Source organism: Xiphophorus couchianus, chromosome 23, assembly GCF_001444195.1.
Source record: "Xiphophorus couchianus chromosome 23, X_couchianus-1.0, whole genome shotgun sequence".
Taxonomy (NCBI): domain Eukaryota; kingdom Metazoa; phylum Chordata; class Actinopteri; order Cyprinodontiformes; family Poeciliidae; genus Xiphophorus; species Xiphophorus couchianus.
The window spans coordinates 24,937,511-24,951,555 of NC_040250.1; the positions used below are offsets into that span (position 1 = coordinate 24,937,511).

Here is a 14,045-nt window from a genome sequence, read left to right on the forward strand (position 1 = left end):
TCTCAGCTTCTCTCCGTGTTTGCTGTGCAAATCCATGCAAAGCTCTCCGCGGCTCAGGTGCACAGAGGTGCTGCTCTTGTTCTCCGCCTGTTCCGGGCTTTGAAGAGCACTTGAAAAGACGAGAAATGTCTGTCACTGCAGGCACCAGAGAGGAGCCCCTCTCATGTTGTTGTCGTTGGCGGTATTTGAACATGTCTGAACAAGCTGCTGATGGAGGACATCACAGTTCTAGCGCCTGACGTGGGGGAAGCCATTAGATGTGGCGAAGCAGATGTATTAAGTTGCAGCACTCTGAGTGGAAAGCGGGAATTTGAACTGATGTGATTTATTTATGTTTTATTTTTTTCACAGCAGATGAGATGCTGTGTGGCAGACCGAACACTAGATGGCGCCATTTCAACTGTAATGGTAAAGGATTACAACAGCAGAATAGTTCATTTGTTGTTCTGGATCTACAGTAATATATATATTGCAGCAGTTTCTCTAAAAATAAAAAATAAAAATTCTTTGCAATGTGACGTTAACGCTAATATACAAACATAATTTTGAAGCATCATACTTAGAACTTTATAAGGTTATAATATATTATCATTCCATTATAAGAATGATAAAAATGAGGCTGGTTGATGTAATTTTTAATTTGTTGGTTCCAGATTATTCTGTTACACTTAATCTGTTGGCATAATAAAACCACATAGCAGCTAATCCTGCAATGTTTTACGTTTTTTGTGTTTGAGACAGTGGTGACCCCAAGGGAGGGGCCGAGGGGCCTTGGCCCCCTCCTGAAAAATGTTGGCCACCCAAAGGAATCATGATCAATCAATCGAATTTTATTTGTATAGCACATTTCAGCAGCATGGCATTTCAAAGTGCTTTACATCATCATCATGATGAGGTCAGAGTAGGTCTTACTGACTCATCTTCTTCAATTAAGAGATAAATATAAAACCCAATAAATGAGATTTTCTGAAATGAAGTTTAGCTGTGCCTGCCTTACATTTTTACTGGCCTGGCCATGCAGAAAATTAGCCGGTTTGACATCTGATACCTTAAAAAGATGACCAAGACAAAAGATTTTCAGTTTCCTACCATGTCTGTCATTTGAATGGTGCAAACAAATGAGCCTCATCAGAATGCCAATCTATTGAACATGTGAACATGGCTGAAGAAAAAACTCTTGAATATGTTGTGTTATGCTGGAGTTAAAAAAATCCCAGAAAGAAGCTTTTTAAGTGGATGACTCGGTGGCACAATGACTCCAAACTGAGGCAAAACAGAGAAATGAAGAGGATTTCTGGAATGTAGTTAATTTATCCTGGGCTGCAACACCTGCCGGCTGATTGACTTCAGCACAGATGTGTAGCAGTTCACAGAAACAGCCGTTATATTTGGTTAATGCTTCACAGGAAGGTGAAAAATCTCATGTTTATACTCTGAACGGCCTGGCATCCCCGTGTCCTCACTTCCTGTCATTTTAGAGGAAACGCATTTAAAGGAGCGGTATGATGTAAAAGTGACTTTTTTTTTTTTTTTTAGCTTTATGTAATCTTATATTTTCACCTCATTATTTCATGCATGTTTGAGGAATCATTTAATCTCCCATGACAACCCAGATGTTACGGCACACAGCAAACACCTGGGTGGGCCTAGCTCCGCCTTCGAGACGCAGCTCCTCCTCAAAGCTGCCGTTTCCGAGCTTCCGCCTCACAAAGCACCCTCCTCTTGTGACTCGGCTCCTTCAGACTAGCCAGCAGCAATTAGCAAACACCTGGTGGAACTGGGCATCAGCTGCGCTCATTATAGGAGCCACTTCTCAGTGAAACGCTGGTAAAAACGTCGTGAAAGGGTTAATAGAGGAGCCATGCTGCGATGACTTCCTGAAGTTTCAGAAAGAGCAGGAGCTTTTAAAGAGACGTAGGCCCAATTTCAAGGCATTAAATTACACAGTCAAATTTCCTTTGTCATATTTTAAATACATACCTTAAATATATATATGATTGAATGTAACATATTACGTGATTGTGCTATAAAAAACATAATTTTTCCTTCTGATTTTGATTTGTAACAGAAGATTGTTGCTTTGGCATTCCAAGAACTTTGCACTTCACTCCCTTTTTAAACATTTTGAACGCGGCTGTATGTGACGCGACTGCTCCAAGCCCGCCGCACTGACTGATGGGTAAACCGTAAAAGTTCAGCTTCTCGTTTTCCTTCGCTGCCGTTCATCCGAGTAGACGGCAGCAGCAATCCCTTCCTCGCGTGCCCACTCATGCACCCACCCACGCGCGGCCGGTCGGTGTATCAGCCCACATTATCACCAGCTACTATTACACCAGAGGGGAGCCGCTTCAGGTCGCGGCGCGCGCGTTGCGGGAGCGCGCACACATACCGTGGGCTGGTCCGTTTGCGCGCACAGCTGTGATTTTTTTTCTTTCTTCTGGAGGTAAGAGGGACGCGGGTTAAGTTGCTGTCCTCGGTGTGGTTTTGGAGAAGGAGCTTCAGTGGAGCAGCTTTCAGCGCCAAAAAAAAAAAAAAAAGGAGGCTGAGTGAGGAGGGAAACATAAGGATGCTGATCCAAGCAGAGTCAGCGGGAGCTGCAGCTTCTCTTCATCACCGCCAACCCGGGTTGTTCCGTCTGTAACTTTTTAACGAGCTGAAGTTCACATCAGCTAGTTTTGTTTTTTTCCTCTCTCCCCCCGTTACGTCCGGTTTCGCTCCGGTTCCGCCGGCCTCCCTGCCATGGTGGCCGCATCGGTCCACGGAGCGCTCCTCCTGTGCGCCCTCCTCCTCCAGCTGTTCCCGCTTCCCGGCGGACAGGCACCAAACTGCCAGGAGGTGCGCGCTGCGTTTCACGCTCTGCACCCCGGCTCCAAGTGGGTCCCTGAAAGCCCGGTGTCAGGTAACTTCCACATCTAGATTTGATGTTGTTGTTTTTACTTTTCTTCTTTTCTTTTAAGTTCCAGAATGCACTTGAGGTGTTTTCTCTCCTCTGGTCCTTCTTTCTTCATTCTCCTCGGCTGAACCTCCTCCAATATATGTATAAAAAATCTATCGCCCACGTTGAGCATCTTGTTAAAGCCGCGCTGAATCGGTACCGTCTGCAAAACGTATAGAGGATCAATTTGTTCTAATATCGATCCAAACACGAAAGCGAGACGCAATCCTTTACAGCCCGAAATCTGGAAGCAGATACGAACATCTTGCCTGCAGCTGTTGGAAACTCTTAAGTTTAATGTTCTCTGATGTTGGGAGTGAAAACACTGAGAAACAAATAAATAGATACTGTCTGGAAAAAGAATTCATTAGCCCTTCAACTTTCACATCTTACCACAGACTTCAGTGGGGTTTTGTTGCGATTTGATGAGACTCTCAGTCGTAGTTGGGACTGGTGAAAGGAATGGGTTTTCACCAGCAGAAATCTGAAAAGTGTGGTGCGCTTTTGTATCCAGCCCCTGTGCGTTGAAGACTGCTGAGCCGCACTTTGTGACAATTTGGCAACGGTACGTCTCCGCAACCGAAGCGTCGGGTTTTTCAAGTCCCGGCGCGGATCGATGGGGTTTAAGTGTGGATGAAATTTTACGGGATGTAAAGGGGAATCTTTTTTTCCTGAGAGGTGAACTTCCACCCAGACCTCAGGTCTCCTGCAGCCTTGTAGCAGGTTTTCCTCAGGATTAGCTCCATTTATCTCCCGACCAGCTTCGGAAGAGAAGGATCCTCGCAGCACGACGCTGCTATACGCTCGTGTTCTTCATGCAGTCCAGAAACGTCTTTGTTGGTTTGAGCTCGTTCTTCCACATGTTTGCTGTGTCCCCTGCTTCTACTATAGAGCTTCCTATTATTTTTTTTTTATCTTTTGGGGGAAGGTGGGCATTCTTCTGTAAAAGCAAAATTTGAGAAATCACTAGATTGTCCCTCCTGAGCTGTGGTCTTCATGTAACGCCGCTTGTTCTCCAGCAAACCTCGGAGGCCTTCACCAGATTACACTGAGATTAAATTACCAACATAGTTTGTATGATGTAGCATCAGGTCCATGTAAAAAAAAAAAAAAAAATGAGAATAAAGTCGCATAAGAATAAAGTTGTACTATTATAAAAATAAAGTTATATCGCAAGAAGCAAAGTTGTACTTGAATAAAGTCATAATATTCTGATTTTTAAAAAATTCTTTTAATATGGCCCTGATACTCTGTCATACTATTTGCTTTTTAGTAGCGCTGAACTTTATTTAGGGGTGTCAGAGTAAAAGAAGTGGCGAATACAAATCCCCCCCCCCTGCAAACTTTTCTTTGTCTATTTGTTTGATCGCCATTTGATCCGTCTAATAAAATCCGTTACGTTTGCGATTGGAATGTGATTAAAAAGTGATGCATTCAGCACCGATCTCCTGCTCCGTTGTGCAGAAACCAGCGTGTCGTTGCTTCCGCTCCGACTCGGGATTGCAATGCGGAAGCCGCTCGTGCGGCTGAACAAACAGCCAGCCGCAAATGTTAATTGGGTGTTTTAGTGTCGTGTCGGCACGGGGAGGTTCCCCGGGTTAACGGCTTTCCCTCCGGCCCCAGCATGGGATCCTCCTGCTCCTACACGACTCTGCAAACGCTCCGTCGTCTCCAAAGAGCGAAACAAACCGGGAAACACTATGGAGGAAAACACTTTGAAGCCCGTTCTGTCATGCTCTCTCCACCCCCCTCCGTTGTAAAGGTAATCGCCGGCTGCTGAGCCCTCCTTTCCCTCCACACATCCATCTTTAATCACACACCTTCCGCCAGGGCACATCCAGCGTTTTATCTGGCAGCCAGAGGGCGAAACACAGCAGCGGGCTGAGAGAAATATTTAGCCTCCCCAAAGCCGAGGCAGAGTAGGTTAGGCAACCTTCAGTCGCAGAGCCGGCGCTCATGTGGAATGAGTTCACAAGCCACTAGCAGGGCTCTTCTACTGCAGGTGGAAAAGGGTGCAGGCTGGTTTATTAGAGGGGATTCAGGCGTGGAGTGACAACTTCAACAAATCTATCACAAAGTCCGTTTGGATCAGGCAGTAAAAGGAGGCCTGGACGTCGGTGTCGACACAGAAAATTAGGTCAGCAACGCTTAATGGGCCTGATTGGACAAAATTGTCTTAACTGTCCAGCTTCAAACGACAACGCAGATTAGATTTTTTTCAGCGTTATCCACCACAGTTCTCAGCTGAATTCATGACATCATGGAATTTTTATAAACAGAATTTGCTGATTAATTATTGCAGCGGGTCAGGATCATTTTACGCGTCGATCTGGAAGGTTGTTTTCCTCTCATCGTCGAGACAAATGGTTTTATTATTCTTGCGTTGTGTAACTAACTGTGTTTGCGACTCTTTGTGCACATGTTTTCTCTCTCTCTCCTGTTGGTCACTTGGTGTCGTACTTTAGCCGATTCGGTCCTTATGTCACATTTTAGAGAATTTCCGCCATAGTTAAGTTGCGTTTCACATTTGTGAGCCTTTGATTTAAAAACTAACATTTTACACAACAACCTCCAATTTTATTGTTTACCCTGGAAACGTGCAGGCAATATCAGGAAAACAAACGGCTGTAATTCTGGTGCTGAATATCGCAGGCTATCGATTATAATTACCACACATTTTGCTCACTGTTACCTTCCTTAACCAGGCTAATGCTGTTGCAGGAGTTCAGGAAGGTGGTGACTGTTGACATCAGCAGTCTGAGCAATTCTTAAATTTAGAGTAGCAATGCTCCAACATAAAAGTCAACCAATAGCAATATTCGATATTAATATCACTGCGACAGCCGGTAACCAATATTTATTGATATTCTGATTTTTATTTTTCCCCCTAGAGCTTGCCAACTGTAGAAAAACGCACACAAATGACAACAGGATGGAAATAAATATAGAATAAATATAGGTTATTAATATTGGTCTGATTTTACTTATCCGGCTGATATGATATGCTAAAGACTAACAATTCTGATGTCAATATTTCATGTCTCACTAATTTAGAGCAACTGGAGCTATGACAAACTTGGAATGAGACACATATTTATCCTGCCACCATGAGCATTGATTTGACCAGAGTTACAGAGTATATAATGCATTTATTGTTATTGCAAATTTACCACCATGAGATTTGCTCGTTGAATATTTACATTGGCAGTGATATATTTGCTGATGCTTCCCGGCTAATGCTTAACTAAATGTTTTAGCAGGGCATTAAGACGCTTCGCTAAAGCCTTTAAGAAAGAACCAAGCTGTTTAACTGGTCAAACAGCAGAGCTGGGCAGAGTCAGCAGTACATCCATGTTATTTACTGGAAATTTATGATTTAATTTGTGCCAGTAGATGGCTAATCTGTCAGGATTATACGTTTGTATGAGCCGAACAACCCAAACATTCATACAGACAGTTATGAACACAATACACCAGCTGTGTTTACAGATGTGCACAAAACTTTGTCGATGTTCTTCTAATCTGGGGGTGTTTCCATCAAAGAAACCATTAAAATCATGTGAAGAAATCGGTTCACTCGATGTCATTTAAAAAACATGCAGCGCTACCACTTCCTGTCGTCTTTTTGTCATTTCTGTCAGTAGAAACATCAGTTTGTGGTTCATGTGACTCAGGGCCGTGCAGAGACCTTTGGATGGGCGGGGGCTCAAAGTTAAAAAGTGCACATTGAACAAGATCTTAAAACACTGTACAGCAACATAGCAACAACCCATATTAATCAAGAATTTAATTGGATCCTACTATATCATTGCCATTGCCTGTTAAACAAGCCAGAGGAGAGAAGGTGGCTGGTTATAAAGTTATGAAATAAGCTGCTGCCATTTTACTAATGAAGCCCTAATAATATCTATTTAACCTCTAGAACAACCTGGCTGCAGACTGATTTATAGATATAAAAAGCTCAAAGGGGTTAACTCTATATAATAGTTTGATGTTAAACCTCTAGATCTAGAATTATAAGACTGGAATATCAAGGCAAATAAAACTCAGTAGCTGCTGGTAGGGGCCATTCAGGGGCCTCCAGACATTCAGGGGCCCCTAGAAATGGTTTAACTGTAACACAGACCATAGATCTAAACCTGTAACATCATTTATAGAGAATGACAATGTTATTAAATTTTATTTAATACATTCAGCTGAGAAAAATAAATAGTACATTTAGGATTTAATTAGGAAGTTTACTTTGTAAAAGTTTAAAGAATCATCTTGATAGTTTGATTGTTGTGTTACCATGGCTACAATATGGTGTAATCTTTGTGTTTGAATTGGGTTTGTTCATAAATACATCACAGCAAATAACCAATAATCACGACTCGCAGTGACAGTCGGTACCGTGTCTTTATATCAGGATGTCTGATATAAAGACAGACATTCTTTCTATCAGTCGGTGGACCGACCCAGGCTGCCTGTAGCGAACCGGGCTTTTAGCACAATGATGAAGTTAAAGTCAGAAGTTTCTCTGCAGCTGAAGCATTTCTGTGTTTAGGGGAGAGGCGGGTTTTTTCCCGCTATTGCGAAGACAATTATGAAAATATAAATAGAAACAGTTTTCCTAACGTCAACATCAGACCTACATTTTTATTCACAAACCAGTGTGTGAAAAATATTCTTTCCCATAATTTGATAGTTAGAGGCACAGATCCTCCTCCTCCTCACCATGGACCAGGAGTCTGAACAACATGGAGGCTCTGAGAGTCATTATTAGACTGAGGGCAGCCAGACTAGTTTATTTAGCTAAATTATTTTATTTAGCTAAATATTATTGCTGAGGGGCACAAGCAGGCCTTTTGACATACTGATTAAAAAAAATAAAAAATTTAAAAAAATATTTTTGAAAAAAAAAAATTCAAAAAGGGCACTAGGGCATCAAGGATAAAAGGGGCAGGGGCTCAAGCCCCCTTTGCCCCTTTTCTCCCCCCCTCTGCATGTGCCTGTTTCCTTTGCAGTTTTGTAATATTCATAAATTTCGATGCAGCTGAAAGACCACCTCATCTTAGCGTAAAAAGGGTTTTAGAAAAAGACGCGAGTGGTTAATGGGAAAACAGTACTGCCAAAAAAAGTACAGATTTCAATACGGCACTTTATCATCGAGGAAAAAAGATACATGCTCTAGCACCTCCTACTGTCTATCTGTGGATGTTCGTGCATGGACATGTTCTCAGTGCTTCAAGTTAAAGGTTAAAGATGTGACAGTGAGGATGATATGAGCAACAGGGGAATTGAGAAGTGGCCTGTATCATTAGAGAGGAGCTGGATTTGGCTCACAGCCATGTCCGTAGGAAAGCGAATCAGAAATGTAATATATGTAGCGCCTGAGGGTGAAACTTCCCCCAACCCCTTAAAAAACAAAAGTTTGCTGTTTCCTCCAGTGTGATCCACTACGAATGCAGTGCAACAGCATCACACAGAAACAAAACCCAGTGCAGCTGTGGGAGTACTGCCATACACGTCTTTGTTGCAGCTGCTGCTGTGGGAGTTTCAAGGCAACTTTGATTGATAATTAGATGATTTAAGGGGTGTCCTGATATGATATCGGAAATCGGTCCGACATCAACCAAACAGTGAGTATCGGATTATATTGACCTTCATCTAAAATCTATGAAGGCCGATATAAAACTCCGCTCCAGCATTTGGTCCGCTCCAGTATTTCTATCCATCAGCGTTTGTATCCCGTTCCCAAACCCACTGGTTAATAATAAATGGGTTAGTTGTTTTCTGTTTGAGTAATACGACTTGATGAAGCCTTTTCCAACATTTCACACTACAAAATAATTAATAAAGGTGTGCATGATTTATGCTGATGTCGTATAAGGTCACTATTGGTATTGACCGATACTCAAAGCTGCGATACGTGTATCGTATCGGTAATCCTGTTACAATAAGCAATTAATCACATGATCAATTAAAATGAGCTATATGATTTCCATTTTGATGATTAATATTGTTTGAAGGGCAGTTTGGTTAGAGACTTCATAATATTTATGATTTTGTTTGTGTGTGGCTTTTATTTCCTTTTTATTTGTTTTTGGTTGTTTCATTCTGGATGTTAAAAAAGTCTTCCAGTTGTAATGTGGAGGGTTCTGTACAACATTTTTGTGTTTTAGTCTGTGAGAAGGCAAAAATGCATTATTATGTGAACCATAGTGAGAGCAATTATTCAGAAAATATCTCACAACGAGTAAATAAATAAAACACAAAACAACATTAATTTACATCGACTATGTGCCACACCTGTCTGCTCTGAACCTTTGTAGAAACAGTTCATTGCATACATGTACAGTCTTGTGTTTGCATTACTGCTAATGTGTTTTTGTTTATGCATTGACATTATTATCATATGATTCCTCAGTCAATATATTGACATTTTTCAGTTCTTACCCGTCTGTGTGGGCTTCAGTTTCTCATTTTTGTCATTTATGTTCCTCCCTATCTCTCTGCACTTTAACATGTTCGCTATTGTTCCACTTGGTGATGTTGGTCTTCCAGTCATACACTTTTCTTTATGAACCTGTTGTACGTGGGTCATGGAAAATTATATTGAAGGTCATGGAAAAGTCTTAGATTTGTTTTTTCTACCAGTGGGAACCCTTGTTTGAGCTGAGGCAAGGGTTGTAGCAGAAACGAGGCATAAGTTCACTCCTTCATGTCACTGTACATATCAGCATAAAAAAAAACCCAACAGAGTGTGAGACGGCTCCGTATGCGCTGATGTCAGTTTCGTCGCAGGACTTGGCGGTTCTCTGACAACAGCACGAGTTCTGGATCATACGAGGCGCTCGTGAAATGGAAGAGGGATAAAAGTTTGCTGCAGGCTGAGCTGAGGAAGTTCTATGCTGGTGCTGCTAAAGATCCAACTTTTTTTTTTCTTTTTTAGATTAGTTTTGAAGGGGCAGTATTGTGTATTTTCCAGGGACATAGTGCCATTTTAGAGCACAGTCAGTTAACTTTGTTGCCTTCAGTTTTTAAAAAAAATGTCATATGTATCGAATTTAACTTAAAACAAAATAATTTAATGCCTTTAAATTGGGCCTCTGTCTCTTTAAGAAGCTCCTGCTCTTTCTGAAACTCCGCCTTCAGGAAGTCATCACAACATAGCTCCTCTGTTTACCCTTTTACAAAGTTTTTACCAGCGTTTTACTGAGAAGCAGCTCCTATGATGAGCTCAGCAGATGTGCAGTTCCATCAGGTGTCTGCTAATTGCTGCTGGCTAGTCTGAAGGAGCTGAGTGGGACTGCTCTGTGAGGCATAAGCTTGGAAACTGCACCTTGAAGGAGGAGCTGCACCTTAAAGGCAGAGCTAGCTCCATCCAGGTGTTTTGCACACCTGAATGGTTGCCATGGAGATGAAAGGATTTCTCCAGATGTGTTTTGATGAGGGAATAACATTATAACTTGACTTAAAGCTCAAAAAAAGTTTATTTTACAAAACACTGCCCCTTTAAGATGGGTTACCAAAGTAATCAAATTTCAAATAACTCCGCTGTCTAATACACACCAGTGGACACGACTCTGAAGTGCAGCTGCAGCTCTTGATGCCTAATAAACCCTAATTTAACTGCATTTTCACTTTTTCCTTTAATGAAGGCAAGCTGCTGTTTACTGCCTCATTGTTTGGTTTTTGCTCAAAAAAAAAAAAAAAACAACTTTCACATTCGGGCTTCCAGCTTTCAAATTGTTGCTTCATCAAATGCATAAACTAGAACAGAGAACAAAGCTCCAAAAATACTCAACACCCCCCCCTCTCCAAAGAAACAATGGCAATCCCCAGTAGGTAATATATTCGCATTCCTTCGCTTGGCTCTAAATTGCTCCGTCTTTGTTTCATTTATTGTCTCTACAAAGTGACACCGACTTATTTGCTCCCGCAGAGGCAGCTACAGATTCCCGCGTGCTTTCTCCCCTCTGCACTGGGAGCTGCTGTATAATTTATGCTCATAATGAACGGCTTTTAGCATATTCTATATCTTAATACCACTTGTTTTTCTTCTTCTGCTCTCTGTCATTAAACTTGCATGGCCAAGGCTTTCTAATTGGCGCTGGAAAACTTAGACACGTACTGTATTTGTGGATGCCCCCGCTCCCCTGACTCGGAGTCCCCGAGCTTGTTAAAAGATGAGAGGAGACGGACTCGTCTCGTCTGTGTGTGTGTACACTGGACATTTTAAGCTCCCTTTCTCCGCATCCAAAATGAACATTTCAGCCACGGAGGGAAGCGGCGAGGGATGGTCGGACGGAGCCTGTGTTTTAAATCACAATATAGTGGCCAACACTGATGTGTCTTGATTTTAGTTTTCATATTCATTTCACGACCACAAACTTCAGTGTATTTTACGGGGTTTTTAAGTGGTAAACTGGCACAAAGTGTGTAGCTTTGATGCAGAGGGAAAAGGATATATGGTTTTCAACTAAAAAAAAAAAAAAAGTATGTATGCAGCCTTAATGAGTCAGGGTTTTTTTTTCTTCCAATAACCAACTTTTGCTGAAGTCAGAGCTGTAAACTTTTTGGGGTACTTCTCTACCAGCTTTCTGCCACTATAGACTACAATTCTTTCTCTTTCTTCTTTGCAAAATAACCCAGGATGAGATTGGATGGAGAGCATCTATTCTCATCTGGGCTTTGAATCAGGGTTGTAATAGTTTTGGGCTTCTTGTGATAGTTTAGTTTTATTTTGATGTCACTTTTTATTCATCTAATGCAGCTAGTTTTAGAGTTTAGTGTATTGGCTAGTTTTTATTAACTATAATAACCTTGCTTTGACTAGACCATTTAAACATCTGAATATGTTATGATCTAAACCATTCAATTGAAGCTTGGACTTTATGGTAAGGGTTGTGGTTTTGCTGGCAGGTGAACCTCAGCCTTCATCAAGTTTGTTTAGTAGTAGACATGTTGCATTCAGGTTGATGAGTAAACTTCAGTTGCATGGATGCTTTAGGAAGGAACTCCAAGCAGAAATTGGAGGCAAAGTTTCAGAATTACATTCATTACAAAGTAATAAAGACTCAAATAATCTCAATTGATCACAGATTTCTTGGCTTTCATGTGACAAAGAATTAATACTCTCTCATATTTTGTCTCATTACATTCAAGAATTTCTATTCATTATAATATGACCAACACAAAGTAGTGCATGATTGTAAAGTGGAAGGAAAATTTGACTTTGTTTTTATTTTTTTACACATAAAAAATGTTTTTAAAATTAACCCATTAAGTGAATTCTGAATTCAGTATTCAGACAATTCAGTTATTGTCATCATAAAATACTGTTGTGTGTTTTGATTGATTGATTGATGGTAATTTTGATTGATGATCATTTATTTCAGACAAACATTTCACCAACAATATACATTTCAGCATTTTCTGACAAAATGCAGATAGATAAGAGATAAATTCTTATTTTTGCAAGGCGCCTGTATACTGGCAGCTGCTCTGCATGGGAAATAGTCCAACACTGACACCTTGCAGAGTATTGATGGAATGTATGTAATGACTCGAAGGTGTCGCCTCAAGGTTGTCTGATGGGGGAATTTACATGCAAATTGCTCCTGGCCTGGATCTTTGTCCTTCTTTAGTTTGTTTAACAGAATTGTCCATCACAGTCTCACAGGCACGCACACACACACACCCACGCCCACGCACACACACACACACACACCCGCGCCCACCCACACACCCACGCCCACGCACACACACACACACCCACGCCCACCCACACACACACACACACACGCACACACACATACACACACACACACACACACAAAGATAGAAAGACATAGAATGTCTTTCTATCTTCACAGGGACTTTGCATTGACTTCTATTCATTTTTAATTCTTTTCTTTAACCTAAGCCTGACTGTTTCCCTATATCTGAACATCACAGGTGCATGGCTAAACCTAACCTACACTCAAATCATATCTTATCTTATAACTCATAACCCAAAAGCAGCACTTCTTGTTGTGGGACTTGGGCTTTGGGCTCATTCTTTAACCTTAAAAAGTATCTCATTAGATAGTTAAAATAACTTAATTGGTTAGATTTTTGTAAAGCTCCTGTCAGATATCTCTCCCAATTTTTGTTGCAAGAATAGTAGCACACAAATTTCACATGTAAGTCAAGAAACTGCCCTTTTGTAGAATGAAAACTTTTGCAAAGGTGTTCTAATTTGCACTGCAATAATGAGGGTCGGGAAGCTTTTTGTGCATAGAAAAATATTCTTCTTTCCCCATCGGATATCATCCTATAGAGTTTCTGGAGGCTGTTCTTCAGTCTAACATAGGGCTAACTTAGTTTTAATAAGCTTTTTTAGCTGGAACAATATGTCACCTAAAATATGTGTAGCTTCATCATCTATCACTAAATGGCAACCTGACTCAGCATATATGGCTAAAAAAGGTGATCTCAGGATCTCTGCTAAGGCAAGAGTTTACAGAAATGGTACCGGTAAGCTAATGCTGGCTTGTTTCCTCTCTGTGATGAGAGGAAACTAGTTGATTATTCGGATCAGAACATGTTGGTGTTGGGCAAAACTTATTATCAGAGCTGTTTTTCTGTGTCATAAATGAGCCACTTTGCGAGTCTTAGCCACTAATAAATAGATTTATGATGCATTCAGGTGTTTATAAGAGGGAGAGCTGAGCAACCACAGCAGACAAGACCTGCTCTGAATTACTGCTCTTTCACTGTGTATGTCAATGAAAGATCTTTTGGACTTTTGGAGGTTTGTTACAGCAAATACACAAATGACCAAGTTCGATAAAATTCCACAACTTTATATGTCAAATTTCAGACATTTCTAGTCAATTCTCACCTTAGCTTTGACCTAAAGTAAAAAAAAAAAAAGATGTTCTATTGCATCAGGTTTGAACTTTGGTCCATAAATCCAATCAGTCCCGAGGCGGTTGGATGTTATACCATAAAAGGTCCTGAGGAGGCAACAAAAACCAGTATTCATACACACACCTGCGCACACTAAAGTGAGTAACCAATAACAGGCTGATAGAAAGCTGCTTCCAGTAGCCAGTAGCTGTTAAACTCAAGGTGGAAGAAG

General features: G+C 41.1%; 1 protein-coding gene across 1 annotated transcript in view; it reads left to right on the top strand.

The window, feature by feature from the left end:
- The first annotated feature begins 2,122 nt into the window (after positions 1–2,122).
- The window catches only part of gpc3 (glypican 3), a 161,655-nt gene continuing 149,732 nt past the window's right edge, over positions 2,123–14,045 (top strand). Inside the window, exon 1 of the mRNA XM_028009792.1 lies at positions 2,123–2,899. Within this exon, the coding sequence (XP_027865593.1) occupies positions 2,740–2,899 (160 nt within the window). The 5' untranslated portion in view covers positions 2,123–2,739. The remainder of the gene's footprint in view (positions 2,900–14,045) is intronic.